This window comes from Apteryx rowi, unplaced genomic scaffold, assembly GCF_003343035.1.
Source record: "Apteryx rowi isolate R43461 unplaced genomic scaffold, aptRow1 scaffold_387, whole genome shotgun sequence".
Taxonomy (NCBI): Eukaryota; Metazoa; Chordata; class Aves; order Apterygiformes; family Apterygidae; genus Apteryx; species Apteryx rowi.
The window spans coordinates 189756-212514 of NW_020450385.1; the positions used below are offsets into that span (position 1 = coordinate 189756).

The 22759-nt window shown below is 37.3% G+C and overlaps 1 protein-coding gene across 4 annotated transcripts in view; it reads left to right on the plus strand.

Moving 5' to 3' along the window:
* ACYP2 (acylphosphatase 2) overlaps positions 1–22759 on the plus strand; it is a 70981-nt gene that overhangs the window by 510 nt on the left and 47712 nt on the right. For 2 of the 4 annotated variants that reach the window (XM_026074390.1, XM_026074391.1), the window contains exons 2-4: positions 505–521; positions 2700–2747; positions 2887–2996. In XM_026074390.1, coding sequence (XP_025930175.1) covers positions 505–521; positions 2700–2747; positions 2887–2996 — 175 coding nt within the window. Of the gene's footprint in view, positions 1–108; positions 590–2699; positions 2748–2883; positions 2997–22759 lie in introns of those variants that run through there. The other 2 variants (XM_026074392.1, XM_026074393.1) reach the window with 2 other exon arrangements.

Sequence of the window (22759 nt, forward strand, 5' to 3'; positions counted from 1 at the left end):
CGCGGGCTGTTGCGGCGCCGCCGGGGCGCGCATGCGCGCGCGGGCGTGGCGGTGGGGGGCGGCGGCCGTTGCGGGCCGTTGCGGGCAGCGGAGCCGGCGCGGCGCGGCCTGCCGGTGCCCGAAGGGGTCGCGAGCGCTTTCCGCTGCCCGCCGTGGCCACCCGCGGTGATGGCGGGAGGCGGAGTGCCCGCGCCCCGGGTTGCGGCAGGGCAGCCAAGAGGAAATTCAGCCCCGGGAAATTCCCCAGCGCAGCCTCCTCGCCCGAGCGACAGGGGCAAGCGCCCGCTGCGTTAATGGCGGTCATGGCTTGTCGGGGGGAGGCTCGCGAGCAGGTGGTGCCCGGTTCTGTGGAGTCCTCCAGGCGTTAAAGTGTGACAGCCTTTCTCTCAAATTTCCCTGGAAAACGACCACAGTAGTTTACCTGTCTGCAGTTTAGTGTATGTTTGCATTTAGTAAAATTTTGCCAGCTTATTTTAACGTCTCTTTCTTTGGTTTCTTTCCTAGGTGTTTGTTTCAGAATGGTAAGGCAACGTGCGATTTTCCGCCTCTGCTTTGCAGTATAGTATTTCCAGTGCTAAAAATATGGCAGCTGGGCTTTGCAATACAAACCCATGCAGTTGACACTTTCAGTTCTATGCTAGTTAAGTATTGCATGTATATTTAAAAGAGAATTAATATTTCTTTTATATTATTATTACATTAAAATGTATTTTAAAAAGTATATTCATATAAATGTTTCTTTATATTTGTGTAGAATCTAAAGAGTGTGTTTGGCTTACTGTTGATGCAGCAGTCATGAGCATTATAACATGTTGGTCTTTGGAAAGGTTAATTCTGAAGGTCTTGATATAGCTTCTGAAGCCAAGTATTTCCAGTTTGATTTTTTTAATAGCAATTAAAATGCAGTACTAGTATTTAAGGAAGCTTATAACGTTTCACTGTAACCATGTGATACAAAAATTTAGTCTTTGCAACTCCTATCCTTCTCCACCAGTTTTGAACATCCAGCAGGGAGCTTTGCAATGTACAGAAGCCCCAGAAACAAGAGGCCTCATTCCAAAAACAACTAGCAATAGTTCTTTCTGAAAATAGTGGCCCATGCTTAATATTAAATCTAAAAGTTGTTATGCATAGTTTATATATATTGTGAAATTGCTCAAAATGGAAATAGATAAAGGATTAGAATGTAATGTGTCTTGGATTTAATTATCCTCTACCAAGGGAAAAGTGTACGTCTACACATTATTTGGTGGGCAGGTGCAAGCTTGCTCTGCCTGTGTTTTGAGCTGACCTGGAGCCATGAGAACACACATCACAGCGCCAGTCCTAACCTGTTTCCCAGTAGGTCTTATTAGTTTGTCGGCTGTGTTCCCATACTTTTGGTCAGCTTAGGAGGGCAGAAGTTGCTCATAATCAGCTTGAAAAATACTCTTCATTGGTAGTAGCACCTTTTTATACGCTAGACTACCCAAAATTTTATATGGGATTTCTTTTGAAATGTGGTCATATTGACCTGAAGATTGGCTGCTGGTATTTAAAAAAGTATCTAAAGAGGCTGATACCACAGTGTACGCTTCTAGTATCTGTATATATTTTGGGTGTTACTGTACACAGTGTAAAACATTTGGTGGCTATTTCTTACACAATTATACTAAAAGCTCTATGAAAGCTTATTGTTACAGCTGTCAGTCTGATTACACTCTGTAATTCAGTGTAAGAACATGGACAGTATAGTCTTATACCTCATTACTAAACATACAAGAAGAAGCAAAATGGAGGAAATACCTTTAATATGTATAAATGCGATGCCTATGTAAAGGCAGCGTACTACGTATTGGCTAATAATGGTAAATTTTTTTTGTCCTTCATGGAACAAAACTTCAATGGATTTCTGAAAAACAGGCTTTCTGTTCCCTACTGTTTCAGTTTTGAGGCACGTATTGTTAAAACTATGCATATATTTCATATGTATATGAACGACAGAAAATACGAACAATTTAAAAAGATCAATGTACTTGGAAGTTCCTGTCTTCACTGCAAGAACTGAGAAACTGAATAACTGAGAAAGTTAGCGTAACATACTGTTGCATTGCAAAATGCATATTAGAAAAGCAGAATCATTAGATTATGACCTTTACTGCTATTTGTTTGTAGTAATGTGTCAGCTAAGGGTGGAATTTAAGAGGTGAAAGCCAGGTGGAAAGGATTTGAAATGAAACGGGAGAAAAGGAACTTAATTAAGTTTATATAAGTAGCAAATTTAATTAGCTTAGACACTGATTGTTGAAGAGGCAAATGACTAGGAGAGACAGAAACTGTTTATAATAATGATAGCTAGAGAAAGGAATAGACTAGGTACAAGGGAGTTTGGGATGATGTAGGATTATTAGGGTTCCTTGTGACTGCAATTGTATTTAAAAAATCCTAAAATCAAGAGAGCAAGTCTTTTGCCTCCTCCCTCTGAATGAAGAAAAAAAAAATCTCACACAGAAGCTTTCAATACATAGAAAAATGATCAGAAAGAAGTTACCCTGCTGCTTGCATGTAAGGTCTGGGTAGGACCATCAAATCTTTGTTTTTTATCTTTTTATGGTTTTTTTGAAGAATATGTATTAAAAAAAGCTATGACTGTAAAAATGGGATTTTAAATGACTCATGTATGTATTACATATATGTATAATCTCATTCCTCTTCTGAAGTTGGCTGCTTCTGCTGCAAGTTCAGAATTAGAACATCTAAATGCCCAGGTATGAGCATCATCTATAGATCTATTTCTTCCACGTGTAGGTCTTAAAGCTATGAAAATGAAAGTGGGTTTTTAAGTGATAGGTGTGTGATGTATGTGCTGGCACCGATTATCCTTTTTATTATTGTTTTTCAAATCAGTACACAGAAGAGGAAGCTAGGAAATTAGGAGTGGTCGGCTGGGTTAAAAATACCAGCAAAGGGACTGTAACGGGCCAGGTTCAGGGCCCAGAAGAGAAAGTAAATGCAATGTAAGTATTTTTGTCTTTTTCTTAACCTTACTAATATGTAATTTACAGAAGCATTTTTAATCTAAACTTAAAAGAAGTTCAGATGTTAATAATCTAACAGTGCTTTCAAGAATCAGTTTCGATTTTGTTTGAGAGGTTGAGGAGATGCATCCCTTTTTTAAGCTTTAAATGTCTTTAAGCTTTAAAAACAGCCTGTACAGTCAGACAGTATCAATTTTTAGTCTAATACAATTTGTTAGTGTATTTCCCTAAAAACCTGTTCTTCCAAAATGAAGAAAAAGCCTTATTCATATGCACAAGCATATACCTGTTTTTTATTTTTTAAAATACTTCTGCAAAGAAACAGACTGAAGAACTTCTTGAAATGCATGCTCAACTTCTACTTAAATCAATTTAAAGAAAACTGGTTTTAAGTATAATTTTTTTCCTGATAATAATAACTAATACATACATACAGATTTTAAGTAAAAGCATGTAGTCTTTGCCACCTGGAAATAAATTTTGAAACCTTTTGATGGCTTTAAAAGAAGGGGTGTGGTTTTCTTTAGGTTTTTGGAAATCTGTAATATAATAAAACTATCACTCGGAGGAAGTACTGCCTGCAAAAGCACAAAGCCCTGTTGCTTCCAACCTTCATTTTTGCAGGTGTATATAGGGAGATTGGGTTTTTTTTTTAAATCTCTCAGTGGTTTGTTCTCTCAACTTTCCTTTGGAAGTTGTATTATGGGTGGGCATTATTAATGCAAACTCTGTCAGCACTTTCCCATACAGGAATTGCTGCAAAACTGTAAAGTGAAGCTGACTTTTTGCAAATAAAACAGTGTTACACTTTGTGATAAAGAGGTTTATGTATGACTTACTTAATGTGACAGAAGTATTTGTAGTAATTATTTTCTTTGGTCTTGAGCTTAACATTAGGTTGCTTATTTGGGGCTGCAAAGCATTTACCAAGCCAGAGAAACATCAGTTGTTTGTTTCCTAGGTCAAGTTTATACTTATTTTCTGGAAGAGTTTTGTTAGTATCCCAGTTTAAATATTTTGTAAATTAAATATCTCCCATCTATCTAGTTAATTTACAACACTGAATAAGAACGTGAGAAATCATGATTTGGTTCCTGTTCATTGGATCAATTATTTTTTCATATGAATTTTTCTAAAGTCAGTTGATTTATTCTAAATTAAACAGGTTTAAGTGAGATTATCAGTTTGGCTTCTGATACTTTCTGCGTTTGCAGGAGCTAGGATTGCTGTGGAATGCACAGGATTTAAAGGAAACCTCACTTACCCCTAGCCCAGAAAGTTTGTGTATATAGTATGGGATCTCACAGCAGAGCTGTAAAATTAGACTATCGAGACTAGGCTTGTTGTCAACGATGTGGTGGAAAACAGACAATTCCAAGAGAAGAGAAAAGCTCTTATTTTTCAGTATTGTACAATTTTGAATAGGTATGGCAAACTGGACTGTGACAGTTTGGGGGAAAAAAAAAGGCATTGAAGGTCTTTGATGTACATAGTGTGTCTGTGATATTTAGAGCAAATAAAAACATTGTTTTGAATTGTTGTTTCTTCATTTCAAGCTGGAAATAAAGGTTTTCTTCTGATGTAGAAATAAATGTTGCATTGCTGAAGTTAAAGTACAATTTTGAAATATGGTTTGAGGTAAGGAGTATTAAATTAGCAGTCGTAGAGTTAATGTTGAGGTAGAAACAGCTCACTTCTCCATGCTCCATGTGTGGGCTCTGCTATATGAAAAGGAAAAGGTAGTAAGTTTATTTTCGGTATTAAACTGGTAAACTTGCACATGAAGGGAGATTATAATATTATATATTATATATGAACAGCCATTTTGAAAGGCCCCTATTTCTCTCGTTGTACATGTTAATAGAAAATCAAAATCAATTTGATTTACAGTTTTTGAACAGCTTTTTTCCAGAGCTTGTCGCATTTTTTGTAATGCTCAAAGTCATGTTTCCCAGGAATTTATAATATTGTGTTCTAGATACCAAGGTTATTTTAAATGGTCTATTAAATAAAAACAACATGAAGCTTGCTGCCTCAATGGCTAATTAATATAAACCATTAAACCTAAGCATGCATTCCTATTAGCACTGTGATAAATAAGGAAGAAATTCTGGCACCCACTTTTTATACAGGAATTCCTGTTCTCTTTTGTATGATTTTTCTAGGTGTTCAGAACTTAAAAGGGACTGTGTTTGATACGACACTTCTTAGAAACTTGGAGATTTCCATGTTCAAGAATTCTTTTTCAAAGAAATACAATATATGAGTCACTTTTGTAAGACATTTCAAGACAAGTTCCTAGTGAGTGCTATTTCAAATATTGGAACAATGTGTTATCTCATTAAAAAAAATTAACTTTTCTAGAATATTTTGTTCTGTGTTTTTGGACAGCTGCTTTCAAACAGAATTTCCCAAAACAAAAGTTTCCAAATTAAACTTGAGCTACAAAATGGCCTTATTTTCAGAGGTATAGCACCTGCAGTTTTTTCAATCACATATTAATGCTAGTAGAATGATTTGTCAGTTGTTTCACTGCTGCTGACTTGTGAATATTAGTGTCATTTTTTTGGGAGGGGGAAGGGGTATTTTGGTTTATCATCTCCTCTTTGGGTGGCCACACCTCTTAATTCTCAGTGTTGAGTGCTCTCTGGGAAGGTGAGTGTTATGAGAGAAGCCTCATGAATCACAGAAGGATAGTGTCCATGGTGCTTTATTAAAACTGATCGTGTGAGATTAGCAAATGGAATTGAGCCTTGCAGACTTGAAAGTTTTAGACTTTTTCTTTTGGTTCCGAGTCGCTAATGGGAGAAAACGTTGAGCAATGTGAGTTGGCCTTCATGCTTTACACTTCCTCTTGTAGGCATCTTTGAATAGCTACTAGGAATCTCTAAAAATAAAAGTGTTTATTTTCCTGAAATGGGAATGAACAGATCCAGGTACCTGTGTGGGCCCAAGATGCTCAAGAGGCTTGGAGAAGCTGTGCCTGCAGTTTGCCACCCTGGATTGTCAGTGAATGCCTCTACAAACACTTTTAAGGTTTTCAGTTTCTTGAATTGTGAGAGGGGCTTCACAAATAAACATTTAATATTGGAAGGACAAGGTAGGTGTTCCTAAATCATGGGTTTTAGTGATTTAAAAGCAAAACTTTCCTTATATCTGAGCTAATGACATTTAGTTGGCTTTGTGCTGAGCCTTTCAAGGAGGTAAAGCCTCTTGTTTTGTTCTGTAGCTTTCTCTGGACCCATTCAGATGCATCATTGAGAATCCCATTCAGCCTTCTAACCTGGAAAAAATTGTTATTATTAATTTTTAGGAACTTCGGAAGCCACGAAGGACAGTTTGAAAAAATTTTATTCAACCTTGGTAGATGCTTGCTCTCTCAATTAAATTTGATAGTGGTTCGTTGATAAGGGTAAGAAAGATCAAAATCTTAAGTGCAGATGTTCTGAATAGAAAGATATAATGGATGAAGCAGAAGCAATTTTGGGCTAAAGTTTTCCTGTGGCAACTCTTAGTCTGTTGCTTAGAAAAGAGTAACTTTTCTATAGGAATGGGGTATAATAAATCAAAACATAAAACTTCTCTTTTGCAAGACTGATTAGAAACACATTTTTTGGTTTTAAAAAATAAATGCACTGATTTTGTTGCAGTCCATTTTACATTGCTGTATATAAATTGTGATCTAATCCTTAAAAATCATTTTAATTCTGTCCTAATCTGTAAATCTGGTTTTGGTCATGCTTGTCACATCCCTTTTCATGTACTTTGCTTTTTCTCCTGCTTGAAGCTAATAAGCCGAATGATTAAAAGGCTGGTTAAGCAGTGGATATAGTAGTGTGAGAGCAGACTGAGCAATCCTCCTGGCCCATACTGAAGATATGGAAATTAGGAAAGCTGAGAAAAAGGAGAGCAAAGGGGAGACATCTGGGAAAAATATGCTTGTATGAATGAAAACTGCAGAAAAAGAGAAAGAAATAATACAGTTTTTGTTCTTTTTCATGCTATTAAAAAGAAACAAGGACATAGACTGAAGAGAGAGCCAGGAAGCCAGAAAAAAACACTGTTCTAGACCAGGTAGATAGAAGAAGCAGGATAGGGGGAGGAGAGAGGGTAAGTGCTGGTGAGAAGAGGTTAAAGAAGGGCAAAGTGAAAATGTGGGAAAACCACCATGAGGCAGTTCTACCTTGCCAGCAGCATGGAGTGAATAACAAAGCCTGCCCTTGTGCCGAGCAGTAATGCTGCAGCCGTCTAACCCAAATGGTTCTCCAGCAGCAACCTGTTGCTCCTAATTTTCTGATCCTTCTTTTACTTTGTCTCACTACCTGTATTGCAAGGCAAAGCTAGGAAGGGTCCAGCAGAGGTCAAGAAAAACGCCCCTAATGTTTTTTATGCAGGCTGCAAGGTATCATATAGGTAACAGGTAACATGGGAAAAGACCTGGGAAGGAATTATGAGGATAATCCTGGTGGTCTATTTTAAGCATTAGTGTAATGCATTCTTAGAATTTAGGTGGAGAGTGACCGGAACCAGTATAAGGAGAACAAAACAAATACTAAAGCGGGAGAGTTGGAGATACCACTACCCCCCTGTACTTTGAGCTCTCTAGTGAAGTGAGAGCGTGCCAGAGATCTGTTGTGAAAGTCAGTTGGCTAGGTGACTGATGGCAAGTGCACGTGGCACCTGCAAATGCTGGCAAACTGGTGTTGAATATTTGAAGTTCAGTTTAGCTGCTTTGGTATTGATGTGTGTGGTCTCTGTTCCTTCCCTGTAAACATAACTATAGACTATTTTATGAAATGTGTTCATTAAAAGAGACTATATAAGTGGTTATATGGATTAAATTAGTTTTGTTCAGAAAATACTGTATTACAGAAAAAAGTTCATGAAAAGCACAGAGAGGGCAGGAATCTTGCCAAAAGCAGTGGTACTGATGTTGTTTTTATGCTGTGAAAGCATACCAAAATCACTTTAAACAGGTAAATTGACCATTAAATGCAAGAGTTATCTTTGTCCTAGAGTTAGGAAGGAAAGAGAGCGTTCTCAGTTTGTTAGTTGAGAAGAAATATCACAGTTGTGGAATGTTTCCCATAGAATTTCTTTTTATTATATTAAACAAAAAGGAAGAAACGAATCCTGCCTTCTACATATCTTTGGAGAGCTAGGCTAGTCAAACACAACTTTATTGCTTTAGCAGTGAGGGATTACAGTTCAGGAAGGCAGCCAGAGGTGAAATATGCTGCTGCAGATGCACTGTGGTGTGGATGTTCCTTTTGCATATAGAAATGCAGGCGGGGGACTGAGGGTATAGCTTCTCTCCATCCCAGCAGAGAAAAGAGCTGACCTCTTTTGTCAGAGCCTGGTGTAGTTTCTTAGGCAGTGCACTGAAGCCTGTGTTTGGTCCTAAACCATGGAAGTAATCGTTCCCCTACAAACACGGAGTACGATCATGATGAATTACTTCTAAAAGACAATGGGGAGAGCAGACTTTGCTCTGGAATGTGTAACGGCTTAGCAGGGCATTCTGATTTTTACAGAAAAAAAGTGGAAAATGATAAATAAGTATGAAGGGTTGGGGCCTGAAAAGTATTACACATGCAAGAGGTTTCATTCCTTGTTGGACTATTCTGTTAGCGTTGAATGTGGGTATAAATCTTTGCTGAATTGCAGGAAGGCTCAGTTCTTTGATTTATATCCTGATGAAATCTTGATTGTATTGAAAACTAGCCTCAGGGAGTTGAGAGTAAATTTTGCTAGGATTTACAGTGTGAATTTCGCAGAAATGCAGGAAGCTTCTAAGGTATGAATGAGCAGTTTTTGCTTTTGGGACTCACTTTCATTTAAGGATTTGTCTTCAGTTTGTTTTTGATGAAAATAATGTTTTTGAATCTGAAAGATATCGAGTGATTTCTGCATAAAAATTCTATTGAAGCAAGTTTTCTCTTTTAATGGGGAGATCTTGCAGATCATTTTAGAGGGTATTTAAAAAAAAATTGAGAACCTTTTACCTGTAAACTTGCTTTAATATAACTTGCTTTTAAAACTCTAGATGGAGCTGTTTGTTCTGCAGACACTTCCAACTGCACATGCTTCATTTGAAATGAATCTCTTTTTAGGCTGTTACGGTAGAATCCATCTTTTTCTTCACTGTGACCTTTTTCCTTACTGCATTTTTATAGTCCTGTTCCCTTGGCTTTTACAGCTCTACGTAGATAATAGCCAATTACCCTTAGATTCTAAAAGCTCTATTTCGGTTTTACCTGTCTGCAAGCCAAAGGAACAAGAATACTGAAATACAGTGAAAGCTAAGTCAATGCATTTCTAAAACATAATGACAAGAGGATGTAAGGTAAACTGGAGGATTTTCTGCCAGTCTAAATATTACCATTAAATGGGAGAGAGGAGGGAATCCCTGTTTCTTTTTCAGAAAGTTTTATAACACAAAGATTTTCATTATAGTACTTTGTGGGTTTTTTTTTCCATTTTATTCATCAAGTAAGGCAAGAGCATTGGTAGTCATTGTAGGTGTTGCCATAGCAACCTGCCCTGATAGATGAGAAATCATTTTCCCATGAGATTTTTTTTTTTAACTGTGAATGGTGACATATTAAGTTATTCATTTAAAGAAAAAAAGGTAAGACTGTGGTATGTAGATGTTTTGTTCAGAATTTATTCCAGAAATCAGGGATTTCATATCAGGCTGACATAGTTCAAAATGTAAAATCTTAGGAAATTTTTTTAGTCACCAGTAATATGTAGCAGCATATTAAGTATTTTTGCTGTCTTTGTAAAAAGACATGATATTAAGTATAGTCTACTTGTCTTGGAAATTTTTTTTTAATTAGTAACTTAATACTAATTGAGTTGGAGTGATTTCATTTTAAATATCAATGTCAGTTGAGAGAAATTAGTATCAAATATACAAACAACACTGGAATTATGTAAGAATGATTTTAGTGTGTATCTGCATAGAAAAATCTAGATTTTTATCCTTTACAGAATTAAGGGGGGGGGGGCCTCTGAATTAGTGAATGTTGCAACTTCCATTCCGTCTTCATTTGATTACTGGCAGTTACATCCAAAATTCCTCTATCTGTACTAACTAGCATTAAGTTCTTAAAAATATTCATTATAGGTAGGTGATAACAGTTAACAAAGCTGTACTGGATCTTTGTCCTTCTGAATAAATCCTTTACCTACCTTATATGAAAGAGGTGTCTGTAATCAGGCTAAAAAATAATACTTTTTTTCAAATATGAATTTTTGAATTGTGTTTGCGGAAAATAGCTCTGATGGCATGAAATAGAACTAAATGCTAGTTAAAAGCACTTCATGTATTTATTTTAATCTTCTTGATCTTAATACCCAATTTACATTGAGGTATAAAAATCATAGAGGGTTTTATTCCATATTTTGAGGTTTTCTTCCATTTAAAAAAGGCCTGTTTTAAAATTTTCAGCTCAAAATCTACATAAACATCATTTAGGAGATGAATACAGTAACTTTTTTCTCACATGGAAACCTAGGCATAATGGTAGAAATGGAACTGCACGCATTTATACAGACAAGGTTATGTTTTGGATTTTTAGGTGCATTTGAAACATCTGTAATATACCCAGAAATATGCTATTGAAAAGAAGACCTAGTTGTGTAAAAAGTTAGGTGTGGGTGGAGGTGATAATGGATTAGGGAGAGACTGTGGGGGCCAGTTTGAACTTGACCACAGTGTATCCCTGAGATAATGTGATTGCGGATTGGGAGTCAGAAGGTTCAAGAAACAGAGTGAGTAACATAATCAGACCAGCAGAAAAAGTACCAAACTTGCAGAGTTACATTTGTATATTTAAGAGGCGAAGAAAGGGGATAATACAGAAACCAGTGGTGGGTTGTAATAGAAAAAATCATTATGGGAGATTGTTGCTGGGGTAAAGGAAAAATTCCAAAATGTGTTAGTATGGTAGCGGAGAATGTAAGAGGAATGAACAAATTGCAGGACTGAATGAGGAAAAGAACAAAAAGTGACATCAACATTATAGAGAAAGTAGCATTGGTGGAGATGAACAAAAAAGAAACATTTGCAGGAGGACATGTTGAAAGAGGAGAATCAGGCAAGGCCAACACTACTTAGGCTTAGAGAAAATGAAATTCCAAGAGGGGAAAGATGAGTAGCAGAGGGGATTTAGCAAGGAAGAGATCATTTGACCATCTTAGTGTAAGTACTTGTAAAGCAAGTTTTCAAGCAGGTTGTGAGAAACTTACAATCCTCCAAAAGCCAATGCAATTGCTTTTAAAATAGGCTTTTTGACTAGTATAATGGTGAATGTTACTGCCCATCTTTCTACTAAATGTTTACAGTATTGATTTCTTAACTATGATTACTTGGTACTACTTAAGATTGAAAGGCTAAAGTTTTACAGGCTAAATAAATTGCAAGCTGAAATTTGGTAAGTGTTACTGATGATGACCCAGTAGAGAAGGAGATGCAGCCTTGCTCTGTTGAATTTTAGCACTTCAAAACTAAATAAAGAAAGAAGTAATTACCATTTATTGTAGCAACTGTACTCAGCTTAAAAGATAAGGAATAGATCAGGTAAGTCAGATGTATTTTGTTGTTGTTGTGGCTACTGAGAATAAAATCAAAAAGGTGCCAATGATCCAAGAGGGCTGCACAGTCCGATAGCGCAGCTGGAGCCTGTTCAGTGGCTTACCTTTGTTCTGCCCTTACCATTTAATATTTACAGCAGCGCGCAGTGCCCTCTAGTGAAGTCCCCTTTTGTTAGTCACATGTTGATACAGCAAAAGGCAGTTCCTTCCCCATGGACAAAGAAAGAGTGGCTGAAGGAAGGGAAGTGTAGCTCTCCACTGAAGGTCGTGCAGCACACCAGCAACAGAGCCAGAAATAGAACTGGGCTCCTGGCACAAGCCCTGTCCTTTGGACTGTGCTTTATTGTCGCTGTTGCTATTTAGTTTGAAATGCTACAAACCCACTAAAGCTTTTAAAGCATGGTTATGTCCTTCTGCATATGGACTTGCTCCTGTATTTAGTGCAAAAATAATGTCCTCCTGTCTTCCTGTTTCTTGTGTTGGGGTGTGAAGATGCCTGTATTGTTTGACCTTGTTGAATTTTTTATCTAATGATTTTTTGCAGTCTGTAAATTTGCTGTAGCTCAGTGGAATTGGAATTTGGTGTTTTATGAAGTGTCTGCTTTCTTTTCTGATCCTGGAAGTGTTCCTATTAATAATATAGTTTGATTAAAAATAAACTAACACTAATTTAACAAATTGCTAAATGTAGGCTTATAATACAAATAATTAATTAGGATTCACTGAATACTGTCTTAGAGCTTAACCCTCATGTTTTCTTCACCCTTTGAGTATCAGTTTTTTGAAAGAACGCAAACTAAGCAGTTTAGTGACTTTGGAAGATAAAACAAAAGGTCATGTTTCTCACTGACGTTTAAAGTTACAAGGGTAGGGCAGTGTTTACTTCTCACAGTTATTCTTGTTTCTTTAGAAACTCTATTTTTAAAAGATTCTTTTAATCCTAACAGATTTGTAATCTGATTTCCATCTTCCTTTTTAGGGATAGTTGTTTTTTCACTTCAACTAGAAGCAGTTCCTTTGCATAAATGAATATATTAGTTATGTCTGAATAAAATTGTTGAAACCATCGAAAAATGACAGAAGTCTTTAAACTGTTGGTGCAATCTGGGATAGAGTATTTAGAGTAGGAGGGCTGTACCACTGGACATTTGAAAACCATAGTGCAAACATACATGCTTTAGTTAGTCTCACACTATAAACACAAGTCTGTTAAGGTATTTTCATTTACTGGGGGAGAGAGGGCCATCTTTCAGCAGCTTATGATATTTGATGCCTAAATTGATTCAGTGAGGAATGTTTCTTCCTTCCTGCACCCTCTGAAGCTGCAGGAAATGCCTGGTTGCTTTACTGGGACCAGTATAACTTTAGTTCATTAAAGATTTAAGACATTCCACACTCCGCATGTCTGTAGGTCTCTGTGAAGCGGGGGAAGAAAAGAAGATGCAGGCTTATTGCACATACCTGGTCTTCTGTTCTTATTATCAGTGGGCATGTGAATGTCTGTTTACATTTTAGATACAGAGAAAATGCAATGAGAAAAGACACAATGCTGCTTGCTTTTTATGTGTACAGAGCATCTATCAGATGTTATTCTTGCATTTAGAAAGGACCAGATTTCAAGAGTGTGCCTCATAAACTGCTTTCTGGTTCCCAGAGTGAACAGTAGTGGTAGTAGTAGCCTGTACTGCACCTTGGAAAACTCAATATGTGATCTTTCATGATGATGGTTCTACAGGGATGTTGTATCAGTGCTTCAGAGTCCTTTAGAGGTGATAATGCTTGAAGTCTTCAGCCCCTCCAGGCTTCCATCATTTGCTTAGTGATGATTGTCCGTGATAACTAACGTTCAGCTCTCACATCTCCACAGTTCCACAGTTGAAAGCAAGGGGGACTGCAAGGTTGTATTGGATTGTATGATAAACACAGGCTAAGTAAATTGTTGCGTCTTTAGAGCTGATATATTATTGGGACCCAATGTAATGTGTTGTCTGATATTTCCAAATTGAAGATATTCTGTTATTACTGATACAGTAGGATGTAGAACAGTTCAGGGCCCTTATTCTGGCTCTTTACGCTGAAGAAAGATTCTTCCAGATATCCTTAGTGCACCTACACAACATTTACAGAAATACTAATGAATAAAAGTTTAGTTTAAACTGGTGCTTGTAAAGGAGATTTTCTGCTCCAGTTTAGCAAGGCAAGTAACTATGTTCACAGTTAAAAATAGATTTTTGGCAACAGATTGGTAATTATCAGTAAAAGCACGTACCTGAAAAGTATAGCTTTCTTTGAAATGTATTATAGATACTGCCTGGGTTTTTGCAGTACAAAATAAAGCTGGTACATTTTAGTGATGTACAGTTCTAAAAGCTTGTTGCATCAAATATGGCTTACTGTGTTGCCCAGATTGCCGAGACGATGTCTGTGTTGCCTTCTGAAGGCACAGTCGTCTTCCTTTGCTCATGTTGAAACAGCCAGAAGCTGTGGGACTGTGTTTGCACAGCAATGGAGTAGTGAGCCTAAGCTAATGTATTCTGCCTGTCAGTAGGATTTACTAGCTTGAGCTTGGTGCTTCACCAGTTATGCTGTGCAGCTTCCAGTCGTTGTAGCACATGGCAGAACTTGCTGATGTTTGCCTGTAGAGAATCCCATAGACGTAATGGGAGAGAATTTGAGAAACTTGTTTAGCTTCCTGGGTAGAAACGATTCGGGCATTGGTGAGATAGATTTTATTTATACATACATGCACACAAAATTATATGTAACTCTAGTGATTAAAGGCATCTTGGCCACAGCTTGTGTGTAATGTTTCAGACAAGTTCAGAAAGTAAAAAAGCAACTAACTTGGTCTCTGTGGTACTTAGAGCACTTCAGAAATGTACCTATCTTTCATTTTGCCTTTTTTCTTTTTTTTTTTTTTTTTGGTATGAGCACGTTTTCTTTGGTCTCAAAATTGTGAAATATTTTTGGTTTCTACCAAAATAAATCCTTTTTTTTTTTTTTTAAGGTTTTTAAACTGCATTGCTTGAGGTTAATATGTCATGGCAGATGAGACAGGTCGTGCAAGATAGTTTAGACTCATTTTTTCAAAGTTGTCTGGGAAATAATGCCAAAAGTGTGATACAAATTGTGGTACAAAGTTATTTCATTTGGTTTTATCTAAATTCTGAAGTTTCTCCCCAGGTGAGTGCTAATCGACATTAACATGAACCAAAAAATAGATAGGGATACCTGCACTGAAACTGGACATCATAGTCGATCTGTATGTTTTGAAAAGTGTGAGGGGTAAGAAGGAGCAAATCTTCCATGTGGCAAAAGGATAACTATCACTGTTTACATGACCTTATAATTTGGTAAGGGTGTCAACTTGGTATTCTAGCACACAAAAACTACTAAGAGGAAGGAGTTCAGCTTACTGGTCTAAAAATTGAGGTTAAATGTGGAAAGCAATGTTAAAAGACCATATCTGAATTTGTAAAGCCAAGCACTGAAAAGTTAGGATAGACCAGAACTGAGTTGCACTGCAGTATGCTGTAATGCACTGCGCTTCAGTTTGGTTCTCTCATCTTCCCACTTGATGGCTAACGGGGCTTGTTTTCCTTTCTTCTTGCATTTGCTGCTTTATATTTATGAGGGTTAATAATCCAGTAAGTAAGGAACAAGCCTGTTAAGACCACTTTTCCGTCTTAAGAATAATAGCCTTCATTTCTCTTAGACTAGAGATTTGTTTTTATAATACTCGAGAGAAAGCTATGTGAAACTAATATTAAAGTTGCATAATATAAGGATTAAAAGCCATTTACAAGAATGATGCAGCTGTCCCCAAAACAAGTGCTGGTAACTAGGTAAAGAGATTCAAGATTAAGCTGGTAGTAGTCCTTGCTTCAAGTGAGAGATCAGGAGGGAATTTTTTCGGATGTGTTACGCTGTGTGTGTAGTACCAGACACAAGTACTCTTTCATAAGATTGTAAAGATACAGTAATCCAAATGGACAGCATACAGATAAAGGAGGGGGGCAGATAGTTAACCATGAATTATATGTTGAGTGGGTTTAATTATGTAGTCAGAATTCACTGTCGTAGTTGTGTATTAGATGCTATGTATCTTAACTATTATTGAGCTTGTTATCAAGATACTGGTGGTAAAAATGCTGACTTGGAAAAGCATCATCTCTGTAGTTGGATTTAAGCACTTGATTACATTTGTGAATCTGGAACCTAGTACTGAGGTGGAGATATCAGTGCTTTTGTATCCACAGTCCGTTCTTTAAAGCTTTTCCTACAAATCAAATAAGACTGTGAAGCTATATATATGTTGGATTTTTTGTTTTGAGACACATTGGCAGGTTCAAAAACTAAACAGCTTTAAATGAGAATAAATAAGCATCCCAGTTATGCTGATGCTACTTATACTAAAAGACAAATCACTCAATGTTTATAAGTTTCCTCATTTGTTTTATATTGAGGATTTGGCATCTGTTAAGACTAGAGGTCTTTTATAGAACTGGAAAAAGAAAAAAGTTCTAAAAACATTCAGGTCTACATTGATCTTGGCTGCAGAGAACAAACTGGAACCTGTAATAGCTTGGTTGACTACCTGTTAAAAATAATTGCATAAAAGTTCTAGTTCAAAAAAAGCTAGTGTAAAGTTGGATCTTTTAGCCTTATGATTTCAAGCAAATTCAAAGTCATGAACCACTAAAGAATGAGCTATTTTCCAGTAATTTTATATGGTATTCTTTAACTTTGATATTCATAACTTCTTGATATCTTTATTGTGATGAAATTATATTTTCCCCTAATTATTTCCACAGAAATATCTTGTTTGTAAACAGCTGTCAATTATCTTTGGCAGGTCTATAGCTCACATTCTGTTTCCTGTCAAGTGAAGTGATGTATGATACACTGATTTGTTCTATTGCAAGAAAAAAAAATCTTTAATTTGAGAGATTCTTCTCCAAAAAACACTGTTTTTTGTATTTTATTTACTGTTGATGCCTCTTCCCAATCACACTGCAACTTCAGGTAAAAAATTTTTCACTTTTTTTTTTTTTATGCAGTGTATTCTGTATCTTCAAGTCATACCATGCTTTTCATGCAAAATGAATATAAAGTTTGATAATTCCCGATGTATGATTTTTTTTATTTTAATATTTTGTTAACTAATACAATAAATAAGTCTGTATTTTAAATTTAACTTTAAAAGCCAAAAGAGCAACAAGATCATATGGACCTGCTGTTCAGAAGGAAACGTGAGATTGATATTCCCATCAGTTGCTTAAAGCTTTACCTTCTGTATTCCCTTGTGAAAATGTGTTCCTTAAGAATATATGGAACTGTGGATCTATCAAAATATTTCAAGCAAGAAAGAGTGTCATAATTTCTTCAGAAATATTTCTGGCCTAACTCATAAATCTTCCTAACAAGCTAACCTCTGTTAAAAATCCCTTAGGGGTTTTAGCCCTTCAAAGTTAATGAAAAGATACTTATTAACCCTGCAAGATCTGGTTCTCTGGGCTGAATCATCACAAAAATGGAAACGTTTTTTAGAGTTTGAATTATGCTTCCCAGTTTGAACATAGGTATTTTAGATGTGTTTTCTGTATGATAAACATTTTGACCAAACTTTTTGTGCAACGAATCCAAAAGTTGTATATAAAATAGAGATAGGTGATTGCAAATGATCAACTTACTACAATGAAAAAGTTAGTTTTTGCGAGCCATGGTGAAAAGCCTAGCCTGCCTCAGTTGCAAATGAAATGTTAAACCTGCTGGGCCGAGAGCACGCATGTCCCTCCTTACACAGAGTCCCAGGGAAGCAGTTTTTATGTCACTGGGCTGTGCTGTTAGGCTGACTCAGCTTTCCCTTCTTTCCTCAAGGAAGAGGTAAAATCTGGGCTTGGATTTTGGAGAAAAGGTAAACTGTGAAATATCTTAGGATTTGTCTTCCAAGAAACAACTCTTAAAATATATTAGAAATATTCCATTAGTTTACTTATGCATCTTTTTTAAAAAATAAACATCAGTTTATGTATCCTTAAGCCTGTGTTGGATGCACTGCAAAGCTGGTGTGAGGCAGTGGATGTTTGTGTGGAGCCTGATGTTTCAGGAACCTCAGGGTGATCTTGGGACTCTAGAAGAAGCTACTCTGGCATCCTTGAAAAAGCAGCACTGTAACCTTAGTAGTAGTGTATGCTAGCCAGGTGTGGGAGGGTGCTGTGATATGTTGTGGGGGCAAAATGTTGAGGGGGGGGGAAAAACCTGTAATAGCTGTAAATTGCTTCTTAAGACTTTTGAAAAAAGTTAATTTAGGTCTCTAAATAAAGTTTTAGGAGCTAACTTCTAGCATATGCCCTTCCGGAAATCTTGACTGGAATGAATGTCACAGGCCTGTTAGCATATCATAGGAAGAACAAAAATAACCTTGCGAAGAGAGCAGAACCCTGTGAGCAAGGTGTGCTGGAAAAATGGTGATGTTACTCGATTTATATGTTAATAAAATTAACCTATTTGTTTTATTCCAGTCTTGGTGAGTTGTGTAGTTCAAAACCAAGCCCTTGTGCATCAATATTTGCAGATCACTGTTCTTTATTAAGATGGATTTAATCCATGGAATTAATAGAGATTGTCCTATTTCACATTAAATTTTAGGAGTTTGAAATGACTTGAAAATATGAACAATTTATCTAATCCCAGTAGTTTATCGGAGTCATTCTGAATATTACAACAAAGCAGGAACACTTGGAACAGCTTGTAAGAATGGCTCAGTGAAAGAGCATGGTATGTACATACTAATTATATGAGGAAAGAACTGCAATGTAATTGTGTCCTAGTGAACCCTAAACAGGATAGATTTATTGGACAGAAGTGTAACTGCTGTATTTCTTGGATATTTCCAGATGTCATTCACTGGGATGAAGCATAACTTCACTCTGGTAGTAAATGTAATGCACAATGTTGCTGCAGCTTTTAATCTTGGTAATTTTTTTTAAGCTTCAGGAAGCTCATCCAGTCAGTCTGTTTTCCTTTAATGAAACTATTAATGCATTTTGTTTTGTAGTCTTTGCTATACAAAAAATTCAAAGTCTCAGTCCATGATGGTAGCAACAGCGGTACGTTTCCAATTGAAAACAATAAAAAGGCTGGTATACCTTCTGAGTTTTAGGCACTATTACTGGTTAGAGGGCCTTGATTTGTTAAGTGAGATCTTTGTCACCTGTGTGGCTGTGCACAGATAGCCAGAAAGGAATAGGAAGGTAGGTAGATCTTGTTTTATGGGGGAGAACCCTGAAGCCTTTTTTTGGATCCTGAGAGGTATGTTACTTTTATTCCACAAATTATTGTATTACTGAGTTAATTCTTGGGCAAACTATGTTCAGTTTATTTACTATATTTTTATATAAAAATGAGTATGCGTTTAAGATGTACATACTTAAGATATGCCCTTTGCCAGCAGGAGGAAAAAAATATTAGAATTGTTTCTGATGCTGCTCTTCTTTCTGTCATTATTAGTGGATTACAGCAGTAGAAAAGAAAACAGGTATCTGATTAACTTTCTAGTACCCAATTTTCAGTTATGTCTTGCTGGGTAATTTCATTACATAACTCAATTTTACCTTTTTCTGTTTTCCAACTCCTCTTTCCACTCCCTTGTCTTGTACTCCAGGGAAAGTTTTTATTTGCTTAAGGTAGTGCTCTGAGGATTTTTTTTTTTTCCCTGAACTATGTTGCATGTTACCAAGTGTCTTGCAGAGTTAATGTTACTTTCTGTGAGTGTGTTTTTTGGTTTGGGGGGTTTTGTTGTTGTTGTTTTGGGTTTTTTTTGCCTTTCTGTCTTTTGTTGCCCCTCTTTGAAGGGGGTACTGCAGTCTGGCTGTATAGGGAATCATTTAGACAAACTCGGAGACACTGGATTTGGTCCATTCTTTTGCTCTAGAGTTAATTTACTGTAATCACTGGGTGTTACTGGCTTAGAAGCTTTCTTTTCAAAGCTGGTATTCTGTGTGAGGTTTTTCTGTGGTTCAGGTGGAACAGTTGGCTGTTTTAATCTATAATGAATGCTCTGCTCCAGTACCTTGGTAAGTAGCTTTCGTGGGTGTTCAGGCCTATACTCCGATACTGTGATGTTGTGGGCTCTTCCTGCTGGTTGCCTGCTGCTAAAGGAACAAAGAAAATAAGTCTGAAGAAAAGAAGTCTGGAAAGTATTCAGAACTTGATGAAAGAAGAGCAGGGTTTAAAATGGGAAGTTGATATTACATGTTTGCAAAAGATTCCTTGAACTTGCAATGACCATTCTGATGGGATAGGGTCCTAGACAAATATCCTTCCTGTTTTGTCACTAAAAGCCATAGGGTTTTAGTGTTAACTAGCAAAACAAGCCACCTGGATCTACTCCAGCTCACAAATCTCCCAGCAATCATTTAATGAGATTTGAGTTGTCATATTTTTGGATCTGAGCAGGTTTGGTTTGCCATATAGGGACTCACCTGAAATCCTGTTATGCTGTACAAGTGTTAACCCCAAGACTTTGGCACTGCTCCATTATATAATACCTGGCATTCCTTGAAATTAGCTTTCAAGATCAGTACTTGGAAATTTTGTGAGACAGCACAGCTCTACGCCCTTCAGTCTGTGTAGATTAAAATCTTCTTTAAAATTAGATGGTTCAGTGTTTTACAGAGGAAGGAGATTTTAAAAAGAATTTGGGAAAGTGAGACAGTTTGGCTCTGTAATCTAGAGGGGATGGAGAAGAGCAGCTGGCTGCTACCACGCTGAGCTCTGCCTGGCCTTGCCTGCTTCTGCAGATGGGGTCCAGGAGCCTGGAAGTGGAGATGCACAGTGGGGGCTGGGGGGCCTCTGCCCAGGGAGAGCTCCGCGGAGGCTATTCCAGAGCCAGGAGCGTTGGAAGCACTGCTCTTGAGCAAGTCTGCATAGCACGACTGTCTTGGGGCTGTGCACTTTGAACGCTCGGCCTCCCCAGCAGCCTGGGAGGCAGACTGACCCAGGCTGTGCGCTGGGGTGAAAACTGCTCTGTTGGAAGAATTCTCGCCAGCACCGGCTGGCCAGCAAATTCAGTTCCTTGTGGAGGTGAAACTGTTCAAACTTTTTGCAGCCACCTGTTTTCCAAGTAGTGGATTACACCTGTATTGTATCCTTCCTGGGAATACGTAAACAGAATTTTTATTTGTGCTGTTGCAACTGACAGTTGCCTGTGCTGCTTCTTACTTGGCCAGGGAAACTGCTTGGGTTTAGCTTCAGAGGTAGCAAACACATTTGCTGTTCCCTGGTGTTAGTCTCAGACGTCACTCGTGTGATGTCTAGTTATGTTTAAAAAGGAAAAAAAAAAAATCATTGCTAGGATGTGATCAGACAAACAGGGCTCCCATGAAGCCTTGCAAAATGACTGCAGTCTATTTGGCTGTTTTTCCAGATCTTTTTGTTCGAGCATGAATTGCCATATTATATTATCCTGCTGCCCTCACAAACACTCAGCAGTAATCCCCACAATGTGTTGTGTGAGACCTGCTAGGGAAAGCAAAGCTGATTGAATGCTGGCTGTCCTAGTGATGAACCCTGCTAACGCAGTTGTAATTATTTGTGTTTTCAGCTTTCAGGAACTGCTGTCCTCTCAATTAGAGGAAAAAGTGCTGAATTTTAGCATGAGTGAAAAGAGAAACGTCTCTGCTCGGTCTGAAGGCTGAAGTACTTTGTATGCTAAGTGTGCCAGGGTGTCAGGATATGTATCAGGATCCCCTAAGCTCAAGATCAAATGCATTTGTATATTATCAACTTTACTCACTAGTTTTTGTTGACTAAAAGTGTCTCTGTGATCTCTAACATAGTCAAAATCTGGATCTTGGTTAAGAAAAAGGATTTTTGAATATGTTCTCCTGCTAACCAATAAGTGTGCATCTGACTGGTGAGTTATAGTGACAGAGACTTGAATGGTTCCAGGAGTATAAAAATGGCTGCAAAAACAACAAAAAACAAAAAAAACACGTTAATTTTATCTTACTGGTAGCTTTTTGAACTTTATTTTTTGGTTAAAATCCAAAATATTTCAATGGACATGATAATATTCCTCAACCTTCCTTTACGTTTACTTTCCTTTTAGGTTAATTGAGGTGTGATCTGATTATTTTTTGGAGCAGAAGTCTGACATCCAGTCCTATCATCTGGTGGTCTATCAGCAGATCACCAACTAAATTAATTACTGGTGGCCCTGGCTTTTTGATCAGATAGTAAATCATTATAAATTCTTTGTTTTTTTTTTTCTTCTACTGAATGTTAAAGGGGGAAATGGCAGTACTGTATTTTCTTTATAAAGGCATCGGGAGTTAAACCTGTAAAGGCAAGAGTGATAGGACTTTACTTCAGTATCCATAGCAGACAGAATAACTTAACACCAATTCCTTTAAAGAAATCTGATTACAAGTATAAGTGACTGTTGCATCCTATCAGGTGTTTGCCCGTATAAAGGTAGATCCTTCATTTTAAGCTGATTGATTTGTATAAACTACTGCTAACTAAATCTGATCCTGCAAATAGTTCTGCAAATGACAGTTTGCAAGTTTTGGACTTCCCTATTGCTGTATTTCTATTTCAGAATTCAGTCTCTGTCCATAAATAAACCATTAGGGTAGCAGGAAGTAGTTCATAAGAAAAATGATCTTTGCATTTCATTATTCTGATGCAATGAGCAGCTGTTTAGTGCTTGGGTCAGACACTGCTTGAATGGATTTTCTTTAAGGATCTCTAAAGCCATCCTCCAAAGATCCGTTATCGGAGCCTACTGTTACTCAGCCTGGGAGGTGTTTGATGTTGTTGCTTATTGCAATAAATGACCTCATAAGTACATCAGTAGCAATAAAGCACCATTTCAGAAACCAAACAGAATTCATATTACTTTTTACAATCGTACTGGTGCTAAAATTCTGATACCCACAAAAGTCCTACCCATACTTGGAAATGAGTGCTGAGGCAAATTTTGGTAAACATTTTTCTCTTAAATTCCTAGTACGAATATGAATTGAAGTTGAAAACTGTTCTGTTGAGCTACATGTGCATCTTTCCTATGCTGTAGACAGAGAAACTGAGGCACAGAGCAGCATCAGTGCAGCATATCTGGGGGGGGGGGGAGG